The sequence below is a fragment of the Sceloporus occidentalis genome, unplaced genomic scaffold, assembly GCF_023333645.1.
Source record: "Sceloporus occidentalis isolate IW3139 unplaced genomic scaffold, rSceOcc1.0.p SCAF_2, whole genome shotgun sequence".
In the NCBI taxonomy this organism is placed as follows: Eukaryota; Metazoa; Chordata; class Lepidosauria; order Squamata; family Phrynosomatidae; genus Sceloporus; species Sceloporus occidentalis.
The window spans coordinates 205,089,578-205,117,116 of record NW_028316982.1 but is presented as its reverse complement, the minus strand read 5'-3'; the positions used below and the strand labels follow the sequence as shown (position 1 = coordinate 205,117,116).

Genomic DNA, 27,539 nt, shown 5'->3' with positions numbered 1-27,539 from the left:
TAACAGTAAGAACTAAAACAGTAAGAACTAAAACACTATGCATTTGAACAAGTAATTATGAATAGGTTTAATGTTGTTGCTGGGTGCCATCAAATCAATTCTTACTTATGGTGACCCTAAGGCACATATATCATAGGGTTTTCTTGGCAAAATTTGTTTAGAGGAGGTTTGCCATTGCCTTCACTTGAGGCTGAGAGCATGTGACTTGCCCAAGGTCATCCAGTGAGTTTCATGGCTGAGCGAGCAATCAAACCCTGGTCTCCAAAGTCAGAGTCCAACACTCAAACCACTAGTGTTCTTTTGTTAAACTATTTTGTATTCAAATACACACACAAAGCCTTTGGGGTCACTATACTAAGATAAAGTTACTGATAAATTCAGGCACAGTGATGACAGTAGTGGAAAAAGTAGCAGTCCCCACAAGGCAAGAACTGGAGCGACTAAAATGGTGAAGGGTCTGGAAATCATGCTCTATGAGGAACGACCTAGGGAACTGGGGATGTTTAGCCTGGAGAAGAGAAGGTTAAGAGGTGATATAATAGCCCTGTTTAAATACTTGAAGGGATGTCATATTGAGGAGGGAGTAGGGTTGCCATAAGTCTGGACCTCCAAACTGGGACAAATGTAGGACAAATGTAGGACAAAATTTTCAAATGTAGGGCGCATTTTTAAAAAATGGACATGCGAAAAAAATTGATGTTTTTTTTTTAAAATGTTACTATAAATGCATGTTTCTTAGGCATGATCAAAATGGAGGGCATTTGGGAATTATTCCTAGACAGATGGCAGAAATGTACTTTCCCTTTCTGGCCACCCCCCCTCCCCCATTCCAAACAGCACATTTGGGCATTGAACATGGCTTTACTTAAAATGGCCTCTTGCATATTTCAGAGGCTTATTGTATAACCAAACTCTTTGGGTTTCACACTGAACATGCTATGCATTCATACTGAACATGTCAAGGTGGTTTAACAAGAAGTGGGTTTGCCCTCGGATTCAACTGTACTTCTCAGAAGTGCGTACTTGGTCAAGGGACTTTGGTTTTTTTTCACTGCGCATGAGTTTGTAAAAATCAGAGCAACTTACATTGGTCGTGCCTCAGAAGCTGGCTCATTCATCATCATCATCATCATCATCATCATCATCATCATCATCATCATCATCATCGCTATCCTCTTCCTCCTCTCCTCCCTCCCTCCCTCCCTCCCTCCCTCCCTCCCTTCCTTCCTTCTTTCCTCCCTCCCTCCTTCTTTCCTCCCTCCTCCTCTGCCTCCCGGGCCCAAGCAGATGAGGTGGGTGGCTGCCTTGGCGCACTCCCCCCCCGCCCGCGTGCCAAGGCAGCAGGCAGGCAGCCACCCACCGCCTCTGCGCAACTGCGCTAGGCGCTTGGCTTGGCCTCGGCAGGCAGAAGCAGAGCCAGAGGAGGAGGAGGAGGCAGTGGCTGAGGGCCCGCCGGCTGCATGAGCAGCCGCGCGCGGCGAGAAGGAGGAGGAGGTGGGTGGCTGTGGGCGGGGCAGTCCCACCTTTGCAAAACCGGACTGTAGATTGGTCTATGCTATGCTTTTGTAGCAGCCTTAACTTCCAAGTGGCCAAGCATGTCAAAACATAATATATAAAAATAGCCCTAAAATCCAGCTTTGACAAACTCTGTAAAAATTAACAGAAAATATTTATTTTTAAAAAAGATGTAAAAAATGTACAGCATCATTATAATGTAGTTTCTGTATAAAACATAAGTTATAAATACTAAAGTTATTTCCTGTAGATTTTACACAGAATTTTAATTCTGAAAAGTGTGGTAAAAAATTGGCAGAGAGTAAAGGTCTTTGCATAGAGAAACCACAGGTTCTTCACATTTCCACATTTCTTGATCATTGTTTTGCTTCCTATCTGTTGCTCCACATACCAATTTGATGTGATTTATAAACATGTCTGGTTGTTTTGCTCCCAGCCAAATGTCTCCAATGTAAACAGAAGTGAGGAACATTCCTGCAGCTAGAAAATTAAAAAAAGATAGTCAAAATTAATGTCTAGTTTTTACCATTGATTTTTATCCTTTATTTATTACTATTTAAAATATTTATACTGCACCATACATCAAAAGATCTCTGTGTGGTTCACAAGTAACATTAAAACAAGTTAAACAGATTAAAACAATAAAAATAATTTAAATAAGATAAAAACATATTAAACATCACAATTAGTTAAAACACATTGCATATTTTATATAACAGAGTTCCTATTATGTTTTTCACAACAGGAACTTATTTTTTTTCTCTCAGTCCACTCCTACGTTTCTTAGTTTTATGGAATAGAAAGATGTATATGTAGAGAAAATCAAGCCTGAACTCTCCCCTAGGCTGCATCTGCATTTTAGAAATAATCTAATTTGACACTACTTTAACTGCCATGGCTCAATGCTACGGAATTTGGGGAACTGTAGTTTGTTGTGGCACCAGTGCTCTCTGTCAGAAAAAGTTAAATGTCTCACAAAATTACACTTCCCAGAACTCCACAGCTTTCAGCCATGGCAGTTAAAGTGGTGTCAAATCGGATTATTTCTGTAGTGCGGATGCAGCCCTAGAAGCCAAGATGACTAAACTGAGACTGCTGTACTTTGACCATATGAAAAGACATGTCTCACTGGAAAAGACAATAATGCTTGGTAAGGTAGATGGTAGTAGGAAAAGAAGAAGATTACATTCCAGATAGATAGTCTATGTTAAGGAAGCCACATTCCTGAGTCTGCAAGACAAGAGAAGGACTGTTGATGAGAGGATTACCTAAAGATCTCTCATTCATGGGTCACCATAAGTTGAAGTCGACTTGATGGCAATTAACAACAAAAAAACAACTTATATCTTTCATTCTGATGTCTTGCTGAAAGTAAAGTAAGTTACCTTTCTTCATTGTGTCCTCCTCTGTCATTGAAGAAAGGCACAACTTTCTCACAATCCCATGAAAATCCTTTGTGTTCAAATCCTGAAAATCTAGTAGATGAAGCATGGTATCATTGAGCAGAGAAAGATCACTCAGTTCCACAATGTTGTCTTCAGTGGCACTCCAAATGCTGTTGTAAATCTTAAATATATCACTTCTTAGCATTTCGTCTTTAAGAATCTCCTCTACCACAGTGCTATTTTGCAACACATTCTTTTTAAGCCACTTGAATGTTAAAAGTACATTTTGTACATTGAGGATACTGTCAATGTGGGACTTCACAAGCCATCTGAATACTAAGTAAGCAATCTTACATGAAAGAGTAGGGTTGCTATAGCTGTTCTGCTCTTTTGGATACTTTACTGACAAGTCAAGAAACACAGGTTTCCACTGGACAAGTATACATCTTAGAACTGATTTGCATTCCTCTAAATGTAATTGTTTCCACTCAGATGCTGTTTCTGTTTCAATTAGATTCTTTTTCTGAGCAAGCTGAGATAATGTTCGAAAAGGCATCTCTGGTTTGTTTTTTTCTTTAATATTTTCTGTACAGAAGAAAGAAAAAGAAAAAAAAGGTAACACCTCATATATAATAATTTAGAAAATGAAAAGGGGAAATTGTTTTTGTGAGAAAGGGAATAAAAAATTAAAAAGCTAGTAGTGAGGCAGAGAAGCACAGATTTAAGAGAATACTGTTACACAGAACCACCTTCTAGTGGACTGTGGTTGTAACACAGAAAAATGACTAAATCGCAACAAGGTCAGTATCCCAACATATCATCAAAAGCCGAAATATGAGATAATATCTATCTTGAGGCTACTAGAATTCCACAAATTTACATCAGCCAAAAATACTTAAATAAAATGTTGTTATTCCTTTTACAATAGCAGAAACAATGCAAATAATATTCCTTCAAAAATAGCAGAAGCAATGCAAACATTGCTCAAGTATTTCTTAAAAAGAAGCTTTAAAAATGAGAAGGCTCCTTTTATTTAACTGAAACAGCACTGCTCTTATGCTGGATTGACATAAACTGGAAAATTGCATTAGTCTGCCTACAGTGCTTTCTCAGTCATCCCTCCCTCTCATTAATGTTCAAACAGGAAGAAAGTGATTAGTTAGAGTATCTAAGCTGATGAGATAAGCACTACAATTACAAGAACCACCATTCCCATTAGCTTTGTTTTCTTTCAAGAGTAAATGCCAATGATGTTCAATCCCATTTTCAACTTTAAACTAAAATAGGGGGTAAGAGGACATGCTACCAAATGAGAAAATGCAGTCAGAGAGGAATTGCAGAGAGGAACACAAAGCAACCCAAGTTTAATCTTTTGCACAAATTAAGAAGCAAACACTTTCCCCACCTACGTATATACACTGGGCTCTGTGTTCTATAGAGACCTACAAAATGGAAAGGAAACTGATTCTAAGAATTATCTGTAAGAGTTGGTTCTGACTTTTTGGTTATTTTTTATCAGCATCTGTGAAATCTAAAGACAAACATCAATCGGGAACTTAAAGTGTCCAAGCTTAGAAAGGCCTTAATAAGCTCATAAAGATCATAATGCAGCACACATGTAAAGTGGTGGCAATGTCAGGTAATAAGAATTCATTTAAACATTTTCAGGAATGTTTTAAAAACATGTAAAGAATCATATAGTGAGACTTACAATCCTATTGTTTATATTATGCACAATATTAAATAAATAAGCATAGCTTCAAATTTTACTGATTTTCCTTTCCTTTCTAGTATTGATTATTTAAGTTTCTGGCTCCTAGAAATTCTCAGAAGTATTTGCTTTGATAGATAGAATTCAACAGAAAACAAATCGCTTATATTTAGAACTTACTAAGCAAGTCTTTAGTTTGATACTGTTGTGCAATTATCTGCAGATCATTTTGAAGTTCCACATCTTTGCTGATGATGCTCCATTTGTGCAAAAGCAGCAAAACATCTCTGTTTGACAGGACATGCTCATTTACAGTAAATCTGCCCATTTCTCTGAAGGCTTCAATGACCAGAACGCGGTATTCTAATACAGAACTCAATGTGCTGAAAAACTGAATCAGGTTAGGAAAATCCAAGTTGACCCTGTTTGGCAAAAGAAAGAGGGAAAAAAATTAAAACAGTGTGTGTATCTATCTGTCTATAACGGATGTGGGCAAAATACAGCCCACTGGATACATTATTATTATTATTATTAACCTTTATTTATGAAGCGCTGTAAATTTACACAGCGCTGTACATACAATCTTTTAGTTAGACGATTCCCTGCCCTCGGGCTTACAATCTAAAAAGACAAGACACAGAAGGAGAAGGGAGTGGTGGAGGGAAAGGGTAAGAGGTCCAGCAGTTCCTCTCTACCTCCAAGGCCTGGACCAAGGGAGATGGACTGGAGGGAGGGCGAGGCTTCATAATGAATGGTTAATCATTTTCCAGGGAAAATACATACTCTCAAGTAGGATAAAACATATACAGTACATAGCAATACAGGAAATGGTTCAATAAACAGGCACCACAAGAACATCAAATAGTAAGCGACAATTATGCAATGCCTGGGAAGGCTTCTCTGAACAGGATGGTTTTCAACTCCGTTTTGAAGCTGGTTAAAGAAGTGATGGCTCTTGCTTGTGGGGGAAGAAGGTTCCAGGAGTGAGGGGCAGCGAGTGAAAAGGGGCGAATCCGGGATGGGGCAGAGGAAATCCTGGGCTGAGACAGCAGACCTTGACTACCAGAACGGAGGGCCCTGGTGGGAAGGTGAGGAGAAAGAAGGTCTGATAAGTAGGGAGGGGCCAGTCCATGGAGGGCTTTAAACGTGGACAGCAGGAGCTTATACTGAATGCGGAAAGGGAGGGGGAGCCAGTGAAGGGATGCCAACACAGGAGAGATGTGGTCAGAGCGGTGGGTGGAAGTGATAATGCGTGCAGCTGAAAGCTGAACAGAGATTAAAGGACGGAGGTGAGAAAGAGGAAGCCCAGCCAGGAGGACATTACAGTAATCAAGTCGTGAGACCACTAGGGCATGGACCAGGATCTTGGCAGCAGAAGCGGAGAGATATGGTCGGATTTTGGCAATATTGTACAAAAAGAATCTACAAGCTTTGGCTGTGGTCTGGATCTGAGGGATACATGACAGAGAAGAGTCAAAGATAAAACCAAGACTGCGGGCTTGCCGGACAGGTTGAATAGAAATGTTGTCCACAGAGACAGAAAAGGAGTGTTGAAGGGTGGGCTTAGGAGGAAAGACAAGAAGCTCTGTCTTGGACATGTTGAGCTTCCAACGCTGATGGCACATCCACTGCGAGACAGCTGTGAGGCAGGACGAAACTTGCTGTTCAAGCCTTGGAGAAAGGTCAGGGGCAGAAAGATACAGCTGGGTGTCATCGGCATACAGATGGTAGGAAAAGCCAAAAGAGCTGATGAGTTTTCCTAAGGACAGTGTGTAGAGAGAAAACAGAAGGGGACCCAGAACAGAGCCCTGGGGAACTCCAACAGATAAGGGAACAGGAGATGAAGTCTGACCTCCTGCAACCACTGCAAAGGATCTGCCAGACAAGTAAGATCTAAACCAGTCGAGAACAGAGTCTGAGAACCCAAGGTCAGAGAGTATATCAGCTAGAAGACAGTGATCAACGGTGTCAATGGCTGCAGACAGATCAAGAAGGATGAGAACAGAGTAAAGGCCATTAGCCTTGGCCTGTAAAAGGTCATTCGAGATCTTGGTGAGAGCTGTCTCTGTAGAATGCCTTGGGCGGAAGCCAGACTGAAAGGGATCGAGGATGGAATTGGCTTCAAGAAACTCAAGACAGCGTGAATAGACAACCTGTTCCAAAACCTTAGAAAGAAAGGGAAGAAGAGAAATCGGACGATAGCTAAAGTCCAAGGGGAAGGAGCCTGTAGAGAGAGAGAGATTGAAGATATGGAGAAGCGAGGGCAGAAAGGAGGGAGCTATAGAGATTAGAAGACGAGTAGGAATTGGATCAAGGGAGCAAGTTGCAGGTTTGGAAGAGTTCAGAAGTGAAGAGAGTTCATCCAAAGAGGCAGGAGGAAACACAGAAAATTTGTTAGGTGAGGGTGATAGAAGATTAACAGCAGAAGAAGAATCGGGGGGGGGGGGGGACTATCTCTGAGCGAATAATGGAAATCTTAGAGATGAAATAATTAGCAAAGTCATTAGGAGAGAATGATGAAGAGACAGGAGGAGAGGGAGGTTTAAGCAAAGTGTTGAAGGTGGAGAACAAACGCTGCGGGCACCTCTCATTGGCGGAGATCAAGATTCCCTGCAGGGTACTTTTTTGTCCCCATATGGCTCAGTAGCCCCCTGGCACCAGTCACAGGAGTGTTCAGATGGGCCTTTTTTGAAAACAGGAAGTGACCATCTAGTCAAAGGTTAAAGAGGTCCAAAAATAAAGCAAGATGGCCCCTAGGACTCCCAGAGGCTTGGGACTGCTATTGGACTATTTTGGTGGGACGGGAATGGCTTCCTATGGGGAGATAGGAGGCATAGGATAGACAATGCAGGACGTGATCATATGGGATTTGCCCTATAGCTGCCAACCCCTGGTCTACACACATACACACAGGGTCTAACACTGTACGATTCAAACAAAGTCACTTTTTTATTAAAATAACTGTTGTTATGAAGGAAGTGATGGTTATATTCTCGCCCATCCCAGACAAAACAAGAAACCGAGGTAATAAATTGGAGCAAAAAGAATATAAAGTCAGCTCTCCACATTCGCAAGGGTTAAGGGATGAAGAAAAATGGGGTAAAACTATGAATTTGGAAAAACTGTGCATAACTCCCCCCCCCCCCGAGGCCAGTTCAATGGACAAGTGGGTGGGAGAAAACAAGCAGGCGAACATACTCCTCTTCTTCCCCTGCCCCTTTCCCGATAGGATAGCTGTCTTCTTCAGGCAGCTATACCACCAGGAAAGACACAAGGGGGATTGATCCTCCTCTTCTGCCCCTTTTCCAGATGGGATAGCTGCCTTGGGAAGGCAGCTACCCCACTGAGAATGACACAGGGTTGGTGTATGCACCCTTCCTGGCTGCTCCCTCCCTTTGAAGCTTTTTTCTCCCAAGTTTAAAAGCCTGGGAGGGAGGAGGAGGAGTGTGCACGCACATGGCCTTGGCCTCGTGAATAATCAAAACCACAAGTGTCAAAGCCGCAAATGTGAAGGGCCAACTGTAGTGAAATAGGCACACTACTGAGCACACTCATTCTGTCTTATCAAAGTGCAGGTTTGTGATAGTAGATTTTCTAATAAAACAGTTCATATGCTGGTTGTAAACCAGTAACTAATCCAGTGTCACAGCTTTTGAAACTACCACTTTCTGCTATAAAATAGTAATAGTATGTACATTTTTATAGCGCTTATCAGTAAACTCAGCATTCTCTAAGTGGTTTAAAATCTGAACTAATTGTCCCCAACAAGCTGCGTACTCATTTTACCAATCTATGAAAGAATGGAAGGCTGAGTGGAGCATTGAATCCCCAGGTTCGAACTCACAACCCTGTGCCTGCTGTACCAACATTTAATTACCATGCCACCAGGGTGGCAAGCCTTCTAGTCACCACTACATCCCTATTCAATTATTCTGAGAAGTCACAGACTGAAAAAATTACTTCAGCAGAGCTTTCTCATAACTCAACAAAATGTTTCAGCATTAAGGCCATCTTGATTATATTTAGAAACAAAAACAAACATGGAATACCAAAGGCAGGGTCCCACTGAACACAGCACTGCTTAAGCCTTGGAAAGATAGCTTTGATTCAGCCAGACTATTTCACAATTTTCTAGATAAGCCAATTTAAAAAAAAAGGGTTTGCTGCCATGCATAACAAAGGGTTAATTATCAGAGATTGCAAGAACTTAAGACAATATGAAAACTTTTAATGTCGTGGCAATACAACTGCGCAGTGCTTTTGAAAACAGGATACTTACCGAATGTGTTTAAGAAGTGTGATCAAAATATGGAGAAATTCACTGATAAACTGAAGAGGAAGGAATTTCTGATTTGCTTGTAGCTGTTTTTTGCAAGGTACTCCAAGTGACTTTCGCTTATCTCCCAAATTCGTTACCCAAAGATTATGGACTAAAGAGATTACATGATTTAACACCTTGTTTTCTAAAAACCTAGGAAGTTTACAAATGAAAAGAAGGATAAATTTCTTATTTAAAAATTCATTTTGTTTTATTTATATATACTTATATACTTGTATACTAGATTATTTGTTTATTTATTTCATATTAAAGGGAATTTTTGAAAGTACTCTAGTTTTATCTGCCTTCAACAATGTCAGCCTCAAGAATCTAACTGCACAAAACATTATCTTTTTATTTTACCTTAACCAATTCAGAGAGAAATTAGAATTAAAAGGAGATGAATAAAACCCACAAAAGAATGCTGACGATCACTTATGCCCCTGATTCTGCAATCTTAACCTACATTTGTATACAGGGGGTACGTGGTATCCACTGGGGTTTGGTTTCAGGATTCACACACACACGTGAATACTCAAGTCCCATTAAATGCAATGGCACAGTAAGATGGTGTATAAAATGTATTTTGATTTTGCCCTTGTAACAAGCTGGGTACTCATTTTAATGACCTAAGAAAGGATGGAAGGATGAGTGGACCCTGGAGCCCTGCAGGATTAACTCACAACCTTGTGGCTGCAATACTGGCATTTAACCATTGCACCACCAGGGCTCTTAGTGTACAATCTAAAAGGTGCTGTGAAATTAAATCTTCAGGCTATATCCAATTAAACTTGTCACCACTGGAATGGGAAATGTGGGAAATTTCCCATCCCCACTCCTCAGAATCTGCCTTAATGTGTTCAGGGTCCACAATAAGATGTGTGGGTAGCTGCAGATGGAAGGAGAATAAGGATTTTCTTTTGGAAAGGTTTTAACCACAAATTTAGGGCATTCATATTTCTCACAGCAAAGGCATTATTTTAGGAACTGGTAGTCATGAAAGAGAAACCATTTTAAATAGCTTTACAGAAGGGGTGGGAATTGTATGGTCTTCTGGTTATTGGTGAACTGCTTCTCCTAAAAGTCACCTATCATAGCCAATGGCAAGGAATGTTGAAAATTGCAGTTACAGATTCAGACCAAGAATATGTTGGGTGTTTCTGTCAGTTTTAACTACAGCAGTGGAAGTGAAGGTTTTGGCAGTAGAAAGAAGAAGGTCTCAACACAGTGGTGGACGCATTAGCTGGATCATGCTCTTGGAAACTGACAGGCAATGTTTGGATGCAATTTTCTTTGACCCAGTTTAATATGACTCCTTACGATTTAAGTGAAAGATTGCTGAAGTTACTAAATGGCACAGGTGTGTATCAGCAATGCTGGACAATGACACAGGAGAAACCATGGTTACCAATTTGACCTTTATATAAGATACTAGCAGATACTGGTTTGAACTTTAAGAAAGAAAGCCCTTTCAATTTTATTTTTTAAGAGAAGACGATGTTGGATTTTATTTGCCCCCAAAAACCATTTAGGCTTTTAATGAATTATTACCAAAGTGAGTTGTTCAGTTATCATTTTGTTACATTCCATTTCATGAACATTTAAAATGCCCCATCATCCCCTTGAGTTAAACAGGAAAAGTGGCACAGAAGTGTACAGTCGGCCCCCCATATCCATGGACCATAGATTCAACTATCTAGAGTTTTAAAATATTCAAAAGAAATATAAATTTGAAATAGTAAACCTTGATTTTGCTATTTTATATAAGGGACATTTCACTATATTTAAGAAACTTGAGCATCCTTGTATTTTGGTATCCACAGGGGATCCTGGAACCAACCCCAGCGTATACCAAGAGTCCACTGTATAAATAAAATAAAATGCTCCCTTCAAGAATTGTTCAACCAAAAAAAATATAATATAGTAGATTGTGCCTGACTTTATGAACCTATGGCTGTTCATTGAATCACAGAGTTTGAAGAGACCGTATTTTAACATAGAATGCTTTGCGTCATGGGAACACTGACTTCAGAATAATCTCTACAGTCTGAAATTTCAACAGGGACAAGGATTTGATACAAGTTTTGAACTCTGATTTGAAAGATCTGCCTTTACTGAAATTTTAAACAGCTCTAAGCAACAGAAGCATGTAAATGGCTTAGGTTGTTCTGACTGCATACAGTGATGTGTGTCAGCAACAAAAACTACCTCACACATATGCTTATTTAATATGTGCAAGAAAAGTAAATAACTGTCCCTGAACTATGAGAAGCTCTCTGTGTACCTTTTCTCTAGGATAGATAATATCCAGGTTAAAAGACTATGATCTCTTATTAGTTGATAGGCCGCTTTTGTGATATATGCTGCATTTTGGAGTATTTCTAGAATCTGATGCTGAAAGACAAAACATTACAGATTGTTACTTAAGAGACAAGGAAAGAGTTCTGTAGCACCTTAAATACTAACAGGTAAATGGTTTTCCCCCTGCAACAAACTAACATGGCTACCATTCTGGAATCAGTCATTAAACAGTCTGACATGGGCTGCATCTACACTGCAGAATTAATGCAGTTTGACACCACTTAAACTATCACAGCTATGGAATTTTGGGATTTGTAGTTTTGTGAGATATTTAGTCTTCTGTGTTGGAGAGCTCTTATGTCACAACAGATTACAAATGCCAGGATAAAGCCTTGATGTTAAACTGCATTAATTATGTAATGTATCAACAGACTGAGGCTGCAAAAGTTAAAGGGTTGTATCCAACTGTGTCCATCTGCTTATGTAAGGCTCCTTGCCACGCACGTGGAGCCTTCTGTGAAAAGATAGTGGAGGGAGGCAAATTTTGCCAATTTCTTATTTTTCCTGTAGGCCTTCTATCATCTTACACATTGTTCCAAATGATCTCCCAATCCAATGGAGAAGAATGAGGGGGCAAAGGAAAGGCAGTCTGCAAGCAAAAAGACAATCAAGTGCAACCCACAATATCTGGCAAGATACAGGGTATTTTGCTTCAAATGTTACAATTAAGTTACTGTGTGCATAAATCTTTTCATAATAAAAATATCAGATTGCCATTATAATTAGAGCAGGGAAGAGAGGAGCAGAAACTATTTCAGTATAAAGAAACACAAGTTTCATTAATCTTTCTTGAATGTACATAATGAAGGGTTTTTCTGCCAAAATTACAGTAGACTGTTCCACAGTTGTATAGCAATTTTCCATTCATACACAAACTTCTTTTTAATTATTTCACAGTAAAATACTATCAGAAAATTGTTTACAATAACTTATTTTCAAATAAATACAACATGAGGATAGTATATAGTGGAACGCATGGACCAGATTGGGAGGGTTACCCTAAGATGGTGGATAAAGGCAACACCTTACCCATTTCATAAGTATTTTCCTTCATGCCATAATGAAGACTAGAGTTATAAGGACACTTGATGACTGCTACTGTATTTCTACTTGTTTAGTAAATATACTCCAGACTCTGCAGCTAGTGCTTTCAGTAAGTTAATCATGTTTTTATATGTACCCTTAGCACTAAGAGAGAAAATGTAATTTTTTGCCTTGGACTTTTAGGTCCATTAACGTATACCTACTAAAACATACAACTAGCAAATAATAGGATTCTATTGTTCCATTTAAATTGCCAGTATGGTGTAGTGGTTTGAGCATTGTACGATGACTTTGGAGATCAGGGTTCAAATTCTTGATTTGCCATGAAAAACCAGCTATGTGACCTTGGGCGAGTCACACTCTCTTGCCTCAGAGGAAAGCAATGGCAAACCTCCTCTGATCAAATCTTTCCATGAAAACACTGCAATAGGTTCGCCTTTGGCTTGCCGTAAGTTGGAAATGACTTGAAAGCATTGTTCTGTTTAGCTGGTTAACAGTCCTTCATAACCTACAGAGCAAAACTATGCAAGTTCATTTGAAGTTTATGTCACATTATGTTCAGCTATAATTAAGCTCAGGGAGTGCAGACTTTAATAACATACCTAGCGATGATTCACTGAAGTTATATTGAATTTATCATACCATCAGATTTTACAATTAATTTCTAAAGCACTACACCAGAATACTTTGCAAACGTTATCATGCTGGCTACAGAAGTTAAACACTTGAGATGTTAAAGCTAACTGGACTGCTTTCACGTAAGATAGAACCAAAGTGTTTCTAATGATAAAGAAAGTCTCCACTACCTGGGTGGCTTCATCACATAGTGGGCTATGGAAGAAGGACAGAATGACATGGAAAATTCTCTGGTGATCATACAGCTCATAGCAGTGTTTATCTCTGAGTCCTTCTCTAATAATGGCTAGGACCCATTCACGTTCCATTTTGTGCTATAACACAAAAAACAAACACAAAGTGCTGTCAGAGAAACAAATAACGAAACTAAATTATACAGGTTTTCCATTGTATTTCCTCCCCATATATACTAATCTCAAACTAACATCTGTTTTAGAATAAAACCAAAAAAGCAGATAGCTGCTGTGGTTCTTCAAGTGGCCATCTGTGAACTCAACATATATAGGATTCTCTGCACCTGTGCAAATCATCTTCGAAATTTCTAGAGCAAGACCTCTTGCCCAAGCCTGCACCCTGTACATGCTCAATATTGTTCCTGTTCAAACTTCCTCAGTTCCATATCTGCCAGAGTAGCCAACAACCAAGGAAGTAAAGCAGGGCCTATCCATTTGATCTGCTATAATTGATCCTAAAGAAAACTCCCACTTCCGACTCAGTAGTATGGGAACAGATGACGATTGGATATTTTAATGATTGGTAGCAGTTTTATTGTTTGCATTTTTAGATAACATTGTATTTGCATTTTGTACTGCTGAATTTTTTGCTATAATCCCACCTCGATCTGCAGGGAGAGGCAGGAAATAACCACAGTTACAAGTAAGCCACCTGCTTTTCTTCTTCATGGTCTCTGTGACTCACAAATAAAGGAGACTGGCAAGCTAGACACACCTGGATGGAGTCTGACTATGGTTGTGATGAATCAAACACAGGCAAGCCAAAAGAAGTAGAGTCTCAGGCCTGAATATCAAGTACTGTAGTGCTTTAGAAAGGTGAATGGCTGAGCGCAAGTAGCCGTTGGACAGATAGTATGAATGGGCATACCAGCCAAGAATGCAGATGAAGTGGACAGAGCTCTCATGGAATGATAACAGACAGAGGTAGGCTATGGCTTCCTGGCAGATGGTAGGAGCCACCTTGCTTATGAGTCCCATAGCATTAAAAATCTAGATTTCTTGAAATGCTTTGTCTCATCAGCACAGAATGCAATGGCCTGTTTGATGTCTAGTGTGCGCCAGACTTGTTGGCATCAGCTGATGGATTTGGGAAGAAGGTCAGAAACAAGAGTTCCGGAGACAAATGAAAGGGGGAAGTCACTTTGGAGGGAAAATGACATCTGGAAACAGGATCACCTTGTCCTTGTGGAACTGGAGGAAGGACAAGTCCACCTTCAAAGTGGCCAGCTCACCCCCTCTCCTGGGAGAGATGATGGTCACAAGGAATACAGTTGTTCGTGTGAAGAGCCAAAAGTCACACAAGGCAAAGAGTTAGAAAGCATGCCTCCTTAACAGGAAGAGAACCAACCATAAGTTCCAGGTAGGAGTGATGGGAGAGGAAAAGGTATTAACAAAACCTCTGAAAAAAGGTTCAGTTAAGTTTCAAGGTCAAATGAAGGCTGAGTGAGCAGCCACATAAACTCCTATCAAAGAAATAGAGAGTACCTGTGAAGTGAAGGAAGACAGGAATGGAAGAATATAGTTGGAAACTGGATGGCAGTATACCTGAATGTCACTGAGAAAATAAAGAAAGCTCTTCCACTTACAGCAATACAACTTCCAGTCCAACTGATTGTCTACGTGCAGAGCAAAGGGTGGCTAATGCCTCTGGAGGAATATTCTCCAAGCCATGAGACAAAAGTTAGAAAGATCCCAAAGTCAAATCCAACCACCAGCTTGGGTGACAAGATGACAAAATAGGAGTCTGCAACGCAACAATGAGACAGGTGCAGGAATGTGGAGAACTATCTTTGAGGCCACAAAGGTGCCAGTAGAATTAAGTCTGTATATATGTCTCTGACCTTCTCCATGATAGTAGTGATGAGGGGAAGATGTAGAGGAAAAGATAATTCTAGTGAAGATCTAGCATGTCTGGCCTAGGAGGTCCCCAGCCACAATAGCAAGGGCACTGATGGCTGTCACTGCTAGCAAACAGGTCCAGCTTTGGGTTGTCTCAATGGTCAAACATCTCATGGAGGACATGAGGAAGCAGCTTCTACATGTAAAACCGAGTTTGCAATCTGGTGAGAATGTTGGACAAAATGTTTTCCTTCCCTAGAAGGAAACTGTAACAGCAATGATATCCCTCATGATGCATCTTGATGGTGAGGTCAGGAAGAATCCAGGAGTGAGCACCTCCTTGCTTGTTCAAATAAAATAACATTGTTGTGTTGTCTGTCAGAAACTGAACATGAGGTTTAGCAAGAAAAGATTTGAAGGCTACAAAAACTTTGAACACAGCAAGTAGTTTGAGAAAGTTGTTGCAGCTCCTCTTTTCTTAAGGAGGCCAAGTACCTCTAATGGCTAGAGTCTCCATGTGAGTTCCCCAGCCATTATCATTATTCTTATGGTTTGGGGGATGGAAATGGAATACCCATGAACAGGTTTGACAGAGTAGCATAGAGTAGCAACTGATGAACTGGGAGAGGGGACAAAGCCTTATTGGGGACCATCCAATACTGGGATGAGCATGGAGAGAAATCAGTCCTGGAGAGTATGCATTCAAAGCTGAGAGAAGGGGGTTGATAGTCAAGGCTATCAATATGAGCAGCACCCGCACATCCTCTGCTTGTATGCCTTGAGTTGATGAATGCAGAGAGTGACCTCCACAATCTGGTGTGTTCTGTCGAGAGGCAGGTAGGTTCTGCCCAACTGACAATCCAGCACAGCACTGATGTATTGGATGTGTTGGGTCAAATACAACTGTGATTTCCTATGGTTTATAAGGAGGCCAAGATCATGCAGCAGAGACATGGAGTCAGAAACTTCAGAGGCAAAGGTTGAAGAATGGGAACAGAGAGAGTATCAGGAGGGAATGTCACAGACAGAAGAGATGGCTCAGCGCTCCTTCCTCAAAGTCAATGCCAAAGGAACAGCCTATTGTTGAGAAAGGGGAGGAGGAGCAAAGGAAGCCAGAGGCCTCACACCCACTGATCAGGTGAAAGTTGGTTGATCTACAATAAGTGGATGATCAGATGGATGAGGCGGATTCAAGACATGCCAATGGTGGGGCTCTTGGGACTGGTGGGCCTCAAAGCAGTCATTGTTGTACTGACCTACTGGTGGAACTGGGGGAGGATGATGATGATAAAGAAGCTTCTGATGACATGGTTCCTGCAGCATGCTAGGCAAGTGCCGATGAACTGGCAACCTGGACCTGTCCTTGGGGATGGGAGGCACAAGCAAGGAATGGTAGATCTACCTCTTACTACAGTGACGATGGAAGATTGAACAAGCACCTTACCCTACAAATGCAACACCAGACATTGGACATCTGTCAGGTCCAACTCCAGGACAAGAAAGTCTTCTTCCAAGTATTCTAGAGTACAGCTGGCCCTCCGTATCCATGGATATTTTTATCCATGGATTCAAGCATCCATGGCTTGAAAATATTCTCCCAAATATATAAATCCCAATAAGAAAACCTGGATTTTCTCATTTCATATAAGAGGTACCATTTTACTGTGTCATTGTACATAATGGTACTTGAGCATCCACGGATTTTGTTATCCATGTGAGGTCCTGGAACCAAACCCCAGGAAATAACAAGGGCCACTGTAGGAACATAATGAGTCACAGATGAGGCCAAGTCCACATCATCAGATTAACGATATTAGGCACCATTAGGACATTTGACTTCTTTGGACAAACTGAAGGTACATGAGCAGGCTTGGATTTTTTCTGACAAGATAACATGTTGTTAGAACAAATTATCAGCAGATTTGGATTTCTTCTTACAAACCGAAGAATCATCAGAAGGCTGAAGCCAAAGTTGATGGTATTCAGGTTCCCTTATACGTGAGGGACGTTTTGTCTGTATTAGAGCTTTTTGGGTGGTGAGATCAGTCATGTTAATACCTGCTTCCCAGAGAAGGGCTTTAAGATGCAAAGCCCTGTTCTCATGGGCCTGGTGAGAAAAGGCTCTACACTTATCCATAATGTGGGCCTCCCCCAAGCCAAGGAGACACTTAGAATGGCTGTCCGTCTGGGGAATCTTCTTTCCAAAGGATCCACACCTCTTAAAGTATGTTGTAGATGCCATAAATTGGAGAAGAGTCAAGAAAAAAACAAGGCAAAGAAGAATAGCTAATGCACAAAGTCCCCTACAAAGCAACCATGATGGCAGATGAAAGAGAGCTGTGGAGATCTGAGGAGCAACTGCACTGAGAAGGTGTGGTGCTGGGTGGCAGGGAGAGGAGGCTTGGTCAGAGAGATCTAGCTTTAGAAATTTTCAAAGATGGTCCCAAATGTGTGAGTCACAGAGACCATGAAGAAAAATGAAAATCTACTAGTACTCTGTGACTCACAATCACAGTACTAATGGCTTTATTTACTAAGATAATCTAACCTCTATGAATCAGAAAAATCTAACTGCAGAAAGCCACCTCATCTCACTTCAAAGATTTCATAGCCCTTCTGTGAAACTATACTCAATATATGACAGGACTATGTATATTCTATATCAGAAAGTTCACTTGTGACTGAATATAGACATAAATTAAAATGGCCACATTTCTTATTTTAATTAAAAAGACTCAAATCTGTATGATTTTTTAGAATGTTTTGAAATAAGTAGTGAAGAGGTAGAAAGAAAAGGACAACTTAATGATTATGTTTCAACAGGAGAGTAAAAAAAATCTCCATAACTGAATAATTAGTTTGTGATCTTGTAATCAGCACTGTATTCAGCACTGAAGATCCTGGGTGATGCCTCCATCCATAAAGAGAACTAAACAATGATGTTCACAAAATAAGACAAAGTACAAAACATGGAGTTTCTCAGAAACACTTGACAGTGAAGTTCTTCACTAAATTCTGTATGCACTAACTTGCAGGCACAAAAGTCGTTCTGTTTAGGAATGACAGTCCACACAGCATAATTTCTTATTACCTCTAAATCAAAACTGTAGAAAAGGTGAAAAAATCCTGGCACTTTCTTCAAATCCAAAAATTGGTGAGAGAGAATGAACTTGTTCAGCTTTGTGTACATGTGTTCCTCTGTAAAAAAAAAAGAAGAATGGTTATTTTAGCATGCAGATTCATCATGTTTATAACTAACTACTCTGAAGAAACAACTGTGGCATTATGATCAGTAGTGCCACACACAGGTAGCTTTCTCAGAATACCATTAGCTTCAAGGTCCCACCAGAAAGCAAGGTACTTCAGTGTCAGCCTTTATTCCTGAACATTCATTGGATACCTTGGACTACATCCACAAAAGCTTATGCTATAATTAATTTGTAAATATTTAAGAAGGAACTAGACTCTTCATTGTTTTTGTTGCAACAGACTGACACTGTTGCACCTTTAAAAATTATTATCTAAATCTCAAAGCCATCTATGACCATTAACAAAGGATCAAACAAACAAACAAAAATACACTAAAAAGTTATTAGAAATATCAGATATCAAAAATATTCTTCCCTTTAAAAAAAAAAAAGATTAGAGATTAAAGATTAGAGACAAACACATGTAGTTTCTCCTGTATTACCTGGCTTCAGCATTTGCTGGGCTACTCTAGATATATAGAGTGCCAAAGGGAAAGTAAATCTCAGATTTGGTTGGCTGATTCCATTTTGCACAACATCCATAAGGTAGAGCAACTGCAGCATAAAAGAAATGGAGATAAACAACTGGGAAACAGGATGTATGAGGTCATCAGGAACTGCTCAAAAGCACCAACAAAATTAGTCTTTATAAAACATCAGGATTTTCTTTAAGGACACTGCCAACAACAAGAACAACAACAAACTCTCACAGCCTGGTACCCTCAAAATATTTTTAAAATGAAATAGTCTCAATTGAAATAGAAATGTTAAATCTACTTTGAAATTATATAAAAGAAATCATCACTAGAACAAATATTACAGGAGAAAAAAGTTGCATGAATGGTACTAAACTCCACATTTAGATTTACTCATATGTCCTACACTTAAATTAAAAATCACCATCACATGTACCATACAGGAAAATAAGCAAGACAGAATCTTAAGAGGTGCTTCCTGAATGTATCTAGCCTTAACGGGGCAAATATTCAAATGACTGTATACAGCATCTTGTAGGAACCATGCAGCCTTCTGGACATTATACCAGGTGCTAGCCATCATAGCCATTGGTGAGTAATGCTGGGAACTGCAGTCCAAGAATATTTGGAAGGTTGCATGATTGCCACTTCTGGTATACAAGACGCTAGATTAGACAGACCTTTAGTCTCACCCAGCAGGATTCCATTTAAATTAACTATTAGTTTTCTCTGCGGTTTTCATTCTGGAAGAATTTACTGTATTCCTGATGTTTCACCTGCATCTGTGGCTGGCATCTTCAGAGGTTGGTGGCATGGAAGTGTGTGTTGTTGTTTGGGAGGAAGTGGTTTACATGTTAATGGTGGAGTTAGTTTGTGTGTTATCCTGTGTTGAATGGCCCAGCCTGGATGTGTGTTGTGGGGGGAGGGATACGCAAAAAGGATTTGTGTCTATTTAATTGGTAATCCATTGTCTGTTGAGTGTTGAGTTTTGATGTTTTTCAGGACTGGTAGCCAAACTTTATTTACTTTTAGCATTTCTTTCCTGTTGAAGTAGTTCAAGTGTTTGTGGATTTCAATGGCATTGTAAACATATGGTGGTTAATGGAGGGCACCAAGGAATCCCAAAAGAAGATCAACATGTGCTTTATAGACTATAGCAAGGCCTTTGACTGCATAGATCACGAAAGACTATGGAATGCCCTTAAAGACATGTGAGATGTGGTGCTGGAGAAGAGTGCTGAGGTTACCATGGACAGCCAAGAAATCAAACAAATGGGTCCTAAAGCAGATCAAACCAGAAATTTCTATGTAAGCCATGATGACTAGACTGAGGTTGTCGTACTTTGGCCGCATCATGAGGAGGCACGACTCACTGGAAAGAATAATAATGCCAGGAATGATAGAAGGAAGCAGAAAGAGAGGAAGACCACATGCTAGATGGATGGATTCTATTAAGGAGGGTATGAATTTGTAGGACCTGAGCACAGCAGTGGAGTATAGGGAATCTTGGAAATGTCTCATCTACAGGATGGATAACAACAACAAAACCTGTGCATTCTGCGCTGGTAGTTGCTGGCATGGTCCAGAAATTCAGTGTTTTCAAATAGCATTCTGTGCCCTAGTTGGTTTAATAAAATAATAAATAATAAAAAATAAAACTTTTATTTGTATACCGCTTTTCCTTCTGATCAAAGCGGCTCACACTGTGCCAGTTATGTGACATATGTCACAATACAAAGCAATACAATACTTCAAACAATACAGTACATTAGCAATTTCATCAACAATTTTACACATAATTTATAATGTATTCTGCTAGTGATGATTTTTCTGGCAGTGTCTCTCGTGTTCTTTGATTTGTGTTTGAATGCTGCATTTGGTAGTCTCTATGTAGACCTGTCCACAGCTGAAAGCCTTCAACTTTACGTAAGTTACTGTTGTTTAGAAGCACTAAAATGTTAACTTCTCCTCCTTACCTGCTTCTGTTCTCGAAATCGAGCCCCTTCCAGGTGAGAGTGAAAGGCATTCAGGACATAGTATGCTGCTGCTCTCATGTTACAATCATAGCTACTAAGGGCTGCTATTGCTAGGCCCAAAGCATTGACATCAACAAACTTGTGGCAAGCTACAACACATTCTGTGGAGAAGGAAGAAGGAAACCACTTTAAGATATTTGTACAGTTGGCCCTTCTTATACACAGATTTTTTTAATACATGGATTCAAGCATGCACGGTTTGAAAATGTTCAAAAAAAGTATAAATGTCAATATCAAACCTTGATTTTCCATTTTTTATAGGGGACACCATTTTGCTATGTCATTATATTTAATGGGACTTAAGCATACACGGATTTTGTTATACACGGGGGATCTTTAGAACCAAACCCCAGTGCATAACAAGGGTCCACTGTAATAGAAAACTCAAAAATAATGCTTTGAAGAATATGTTCTATATATCTTAGAATTACAGCACCTCTTCAGCAGACATAATAAACACCTGGTTATAAAAAAGTTCTTTTATGTATTTTTCTGAAACAAGGAACAACTCAAAGTTGAATCCACTGAGCTGCTCCTCTCCTTTCTAAGCCAAAGGGCATGAGATATATTGCATCTGGTTTCACACTCCACCTAAAACACAATCATTAATACACCTCTCTGCATTCTCCTGTGATCAACTATACCAGGGTATGTTTTTAAGATAAGTGAAAACAGATTAATTACCTGCACCACATAATGGTATGTACCATGAGAGGATTCAGTTTTGTTATATGTCTTCAAATCAGCTCTGATTTATGGCAACCCTATCATGGGGCTTTCTTGGCAAGTTTTATTCAGAAGTTTGTCATGGCCTTCCTTTAGGCTGAGAGAGTGACTTGCCCAAAGTCATCTAGTGAGTTTCCATGACTGAGTAGAGATGCAAAACCTGATCTCGCAGAGTCCTACTGCAACACTCCAATCAGTACACCATGCTATCAGTGATTAATACAGTTAGCTAAAAAGGATTGTATTCATTATTATTTGTGGAGCAGTGATTCTAATTCAAGCTACTGATCATGAGTACAGAACAGCTGACAGATCTACCTTTATTACAATCTCTCTTATCAAGAGAAGCATCCTGTAAACAAATGCAGAATATTGTTCTTTTTTTTAAGGACAAGACCTAGATAAACCAGCTGAACACTAATCCAAAAAAACTGAATACCAATCACGGAAGAAAGCAGTTGCAAGAGGATCTGTCCTTGAAAAATGAAATCAATGCTGACATATAAAGTAGTAAGCTTAATTTATGTTGGACATGCTGTTTATTTACAGAACCTTGAAAAGATCAGGGGAAGGCTGCTAAGATAACAATTACTTCAAGATATTGCCAGAGGGGTCTCTCCCTACCTCCTCCTGATTTTTGTGTAATTTGAGGTTTTTACATCCAGTGGAAATCAATTATAGAACATTTGCCTATAGGGTACTGCTATAGCACATGCAGGAAGCAAAAATATAACAGAGGCCCTTTGGGCCACCTACTGAAACAGCCCAGAATGTTAAGGATTGTTTTGGAAGACATGTTCAGAGTGAGGGTAGTGTAATACAGTCAAAAGATTTAATAGAAGCAGATTTTTTGTAGGACAAAAGAAAGCATTGAAATACAGAATGAGTGGTAGGAAGCCTTTGTAATCAGACAAATTGGCTAGCAACTGAGGCAAAGAGGAACCAAAACAAGATCTGTAACTTGGATGACATTGTTTTTTGTGGGTTTTTCAGGCTATGCGGCCATGTTCTGAAGAACTCTTCCAGAACATGGCCACAGAGCCCGAAAAACCCACAAAAAACTATGGATGCCAGTCATGAAAGCCTTCAACTTCACATTGGATGGCATTACTGAGAAAGACAAAATGCAGGGAAGATAGTTTGGTAAACATCTGGGTTTGGCTATAAATGGGATGATATACCTGTGACGTAAGCTAGAGAAAAGTAATGTTTTCACATTCACAGAACACCCTGCACAGAAAATAAATGAGGAGGGAGACACACAGACAAAAAAACCTGCAAGCTAAGTGAGACTGCAGTAATAAAACTACTATCCTCCCTCACCAGAATAAGGAAAATAGAAAGTAGAAGTGTAAATAAAATCATCCATGAAAACAGGATATGAAAAGAAGCTATGCTTTTCAAAATAAGCACAGGGTGGGAGGAAGACTGCTATTCCAAAAATAGAAATCCCCTGCCCTCTCACCAGATGAGCTTTTTAAGCAAACGGGCTAAAAATGTTATCAACCCACTTACTCCAAGTACTGCATGCCCTAGGAAACTGAACTGACCATACAATTTCTCAATCTCTCCTCATACACTTCCTTGATAATCACGCTTGATGTACATATTTCTCAAAACACCCCTTGCACAACATATCTCTTCCCAGCTACTTCCTTTTACCTCCATACTTGTCCTCAGTCCCCACCACCTCTGCTTAAAAGACCTTAGGAATGGGCCTTCCCACCAAGATTCTTGTCAGCCCTCCCAACTTCAACTTAATCAATACAGGGTCAACCAATATTCCTCCAAACAAGATTACCTTCACATTTCAATCCATCTAACTATCCCAGACTCCTGCAACCAAAACACTCTCAGGGCAGGACAGGTGAAGGTGGAATTTTTTTTTTGGGGGGGGGTGAGGGAGGAAAAGAGGAAAGACCTCAAGGAGGTGTGATCCAAAACCAAGAACTCCCAAGTATACTATGGTTGCCTTTTGTTACTTATTCCCAACATAGAACACTATTAAAATGCCACATTAAGTAGGCTTTCTTCCTCAACAGAGTGCAGCCTCAGCTAATTCTTCAATCACTGCAGAAAACCCCTCTCTGCCCCAGCCTGTTTATAATCAACCAATGCCCCTTAAGCAGGTTTTTAAAAACAACATTTGAGATGGATCAGCCCTGTGATTACTTGACATTTAAATTATTATTGAAGATAAGAAATACCAACCTTTTTCTGGTCAATGTTATATTTGATCTCTGCTCATTAAAACTATTTACTCTTCCTTTTAAAGCTTTAAAATTATCAGTCAGCCATCTGTTTTTGAACATGTCATGACTACTGGGCGAACACAAACCAGATGTCACAATACAGCATTTACCAAGAAAACAATGTGAGGGGGCAGCTGGAAACGTTGCTCAGAATGAATAGGACACTAGTTTTCAAACATTTTATAAATATGTGCCAGTGAACATAAAATATTTGTGCACTTCAGGAAAGGGATACAAAGAGTCTGCATCCAGTTATGTAAATCCCTGTCATCTTCCACAAAACTTTAACACCAGTTATACCGAAGACTGAAGGAGAAATTTAACCAAGACATAAAGACATATGGTATTGGTAAAGCTGACATTGAATTTGAAAAGATAAGTGAAGATAATAAAATTCATTTATTTTGAAAATTAGATAAACTGATATTAAAGTATGAGATGGAAAGTGAAACGATAAAGGAATGCATGGTTAAATGAGCCAAAGATATGGGCCAAAATATATATGTGATTCAAAGAGAAAAGAATTGGAAAAAAAGAATGTGATACACTCTAAATTATGACATAAGAGAGAACTTGTTTAAAATGCAATGCCAATGGTATCTAACTCCTTTTAGACTTCCAAAAATGAATAAAATTAACAATACATGTTGGAAATGTGAGAGAGAAGTTGATACATTTTATCACTGTTGGTGGAATTGTGAAAGAGCAAAAGAATACTGGAAATTAATCCACTCCCAGGTTAAAAAATGTTAAATATGAATGGATGATCTGATTCTAAAATGTACCTACCATATATACTCGACTATAAGTTGAGAAATGTATGCCTCAAAATTGACCCTAAAATTTGGGGTAGACTTATATAAGAGTCAATACACCAGTAGTGCTTAGGAGGGCCCTAAAGCAAGCAAGCCTGACGTCCCAATTTCCATTGAACACCCATTCCCCCTCTAGCCCGTTTTCCAAGCCTTTGCTTCCTACTGGAAAAACTCCCCATTTAAGCCCACTTCCCTGTTTCTCTGCTCTGTTTTGTTAAGGAAAATGCAACATGGGATATACAGTAGAAGAAATAAAACATGTATGTGAGAGTCACTATGACTAAGCAAAAGCAATTAAGAAGCCACACAGGTGTAAAAGCTAATGTAATTTAGCAGTCCTAAATGCCAAGGACAGAAATGTAGAGTGTATAATTGGAAACACCTGAGAATCATTAAGTGTACAAGGTGAGATGATGAAATCCTTAAGTATGGGTTGAACTATGAGAATCAATCAAAATGAGTGTACACGCCCACTGGGTGGAAACTGACTAAGTGGGTGGTGTTTGACAATGGCTATAATAATTGCTATGTTTGCCAATGTATTTTGTGGGTAGTTGGAGTGTTTTGGGTAGTTGTGGAGTTTTGTGAGTAGTTTGGAGATTGTAGAGATTGTGATTTGTGAGGGCATTAGCATTTGTATATAGTAGAATAAAGTAGATCTTTTATATAAGACTACTGAGTTGTCTGGTATCTTGAGTGAAGATATAAGAGCCAGCAGGATCCTGGAGAAGTGTGAAGACTTCTGTGGAAGAAGAGTGAGAAGGCTTGGAGAGTTTGTCAGGTTCTCCAGCTTATTCTCTGAAACTCTGCTGCTTTGGAGAAAAGCATTAACCACTGGCCAAAGCTGGTCAGCTCCGGTGCATAACAAGGTGGTGAGTTAGAGCCAGAGGTGAAGAGCTACAACTCCCATCATCCCTGACATGTTTTGCAAGCCGTTGCTTCCTATTGTAAAACCTCTCCATTTAAATCTACTTGCTTCTTTCTCTGGTCCATTTTGCAAGCCTTTGCTTCCTATGGAAACAACTCTCCATTTAAATCCACTTGCTTCTCTCTCTGGTCCCTTTTGCAAGACCTTGCTTCCTATGGAAAAAACTCTCCATTTAAAACCACTTGCTTCTGTCTCCAGTCCATTTTGGAAGACCTTGCTTCCTATGGAAACAACTTCCATTTAAATTCACTTGCTTTCTTTCTCAATCTGATGTTAAAACCTCTCCTCCAGAACCTGGGAATCGGTTGAGAGAGGTCCAGAGAAGAAGAAGTGCTATTTCCTCTTTTATCCTTCCTTACAGCCCCCTAAGTTTTACCCTAGACTTATCCATGGGTCATACCAAAATCCAAGATTTTGACTCTGAAACCTTCCCTCAACTTATACATGAGGTCGACTTGTACACAAGTATATACGGTATTAAACATGATAGAAGATCAAAATTTAGAAAGCAAATATGGCAAATTATATTTCACATAATTATAGCAGCAAGATTATTATATGCATCATTATGAAGAGCAAAGAACTACCAAAGATAGAAAACTGGTATTTAAAAGTATGTGAATATATGGAGATAGATAAACTGACTTGTATGATAAAGGAAAAAACAATGGAAGGTTTTAAAGAGCATTGGAAACCACTGTGAAGTCGAAGGCTTTCCCGAAAAACCCACAAAAAACATTGGAAACCAGTGATTGTTGTTTTTTTTAAAAGGAAAAACGTTCCTTTATGAGCATTGCTTTAGAAGAATAAGAGAAATAAGGCAATTAAGTGATAAATACCGATTTGTGTCATATAGTACTGATAATTAGAAATGATTTAAGAAATGCTTTAAGTCAATTTGTTTGAAGTGTATACATATAGGGAGTAAATTCTGATAGGATATTAATCGAGAGTACAATATATTAGGAACTGTATATAGGATGAAAGAAATAAGGAAGTCAAAGTTATGTAAGTCTTGTATTACACTTTGATGTTTTGTTTGTTTTTAAAATTTGTTAAAATTAATAAAAGCTATTTTTTAAAAAAGCTTTTTTCCATCCCAACAAGGAGTGGCATTTTGCCGCTTCTTTTTGGTCTGGAAAAATGCCGGACTGGGACTGTGGCATGTGGTTGCCGCAGCCCCAATCCAGCACTCAAAGAGGCTGCCAGAAGCTGCTCCTTCAGGGTGGTGTGATTCACCCCATAGTTGTGTTAGTCTAGACCAGTGTGCAAAGGACACCTTTGTAGCACCCAATGGGCTTTCATCACACTAAAATCTAAGCACATTCTCTTCTTGGAGTCTATTTCTAAGATTCATACTGAATGGTTCCCCATATGCCAAGATAATTACTCCCAATACCTGGTCTCAGCAGTTCACTGAAGAGCTGTAGGAGGAAACATGGGTCATAAAGATCCTTCAGAGCTACTTCAGTTTTGCCTTTGCTTAAGAGCTCTGGTTCTTCCTAAAACACAGCACATAAAAATAATGTATTAGTGGATTTCAAAGAACTGTATTTGCTATACTAATCCCCTCCTAGAATCTATCATGCAAATACTGCTACACACTGATGACCCAGATGACTGTTGCAGCTGTGTTAATGGTTACTATGGTTTGGGGTGTTGTAGACATCCTTGGCTGGCCTGTCTACTTCTTTCTTTTGCAAGGAACTTGTTTAAAATGTTTCATGAAGAACCAAAGCAGTCAGCCATAGGAACTCTGCATAGGAATTTAATGATTAATCCCTTGATTTCAAATAGCATTGTTGGTTCAGAGTATGAAACCTCTTTGAATTCAGAGAGATGCATTTCTGCAATTCAAAGCAAGCGCATTCATCATGTTAAAAGAAAACCCTGCAGGACAAAGGATCTTAGACAAAATCAACAAGATGCCACAATTGTCATGATACCACTTGCAAGAATGTGACTGAATGGCTAAGGCTATAGTGTTTTCTACTGTGTATCAATATGGGCAGGCAC

General features: G+C 39.5%; 1 protein-coding gene across 1 annotated transcript in view; it reads right to left on the bottom strand.

Annotated features, from left to right (window-relative positions):
• Positions 1-1,709: 1,709 nt before the first annotated feature.
• URB1 (URB1 ribosome biogenesis factor) overlaps positions 1,710-27,539 on the bottom strand; it is a 90,972-nt gene continuing 65,142 nt past the window's right edge. Inside the window, exons 30-39 of the mRNA XM_089512100.1 lie at positions 26,923-27,025; positions 20,743-20,903; positions 18,734-18,845; positions 18,134-18,240; positions 13,141-13,284; positions 11,214-11,323; positions 8,891-9,082; positions 4,792-5,033; positions 2,901-3,485; positions 1,710-1,995 (exon numbers count right to left, since the gene is read on the bottom strand). Coding sequence (XP_089368226.1) covers positions 1,781-1,995; positions 2,901-3,485; positions 4,792-5,033; positions 8,891-9,082; positions 11,214-11,323; positions 13,141-13,284; positions 18,134-18,240; positions 18,734-18,845; positions 20,743-20,903; positions 26,923-27,025 — 1,971 coding nt within the window. The 3' untranslated portion in view covers positions 1,710-1,780. The remainder of the gene's footprint in view (positions 1,996-2,900; positions 3,486-4,791; positions 5,034-8,890; positions 9,083-11,213; positions 11,324-13,140; positions 13,285-18,133; positions 18,241-18,733; positions 18,846-20,742; positions 20,904-26,922; positions 27,026-27,539) is intronic.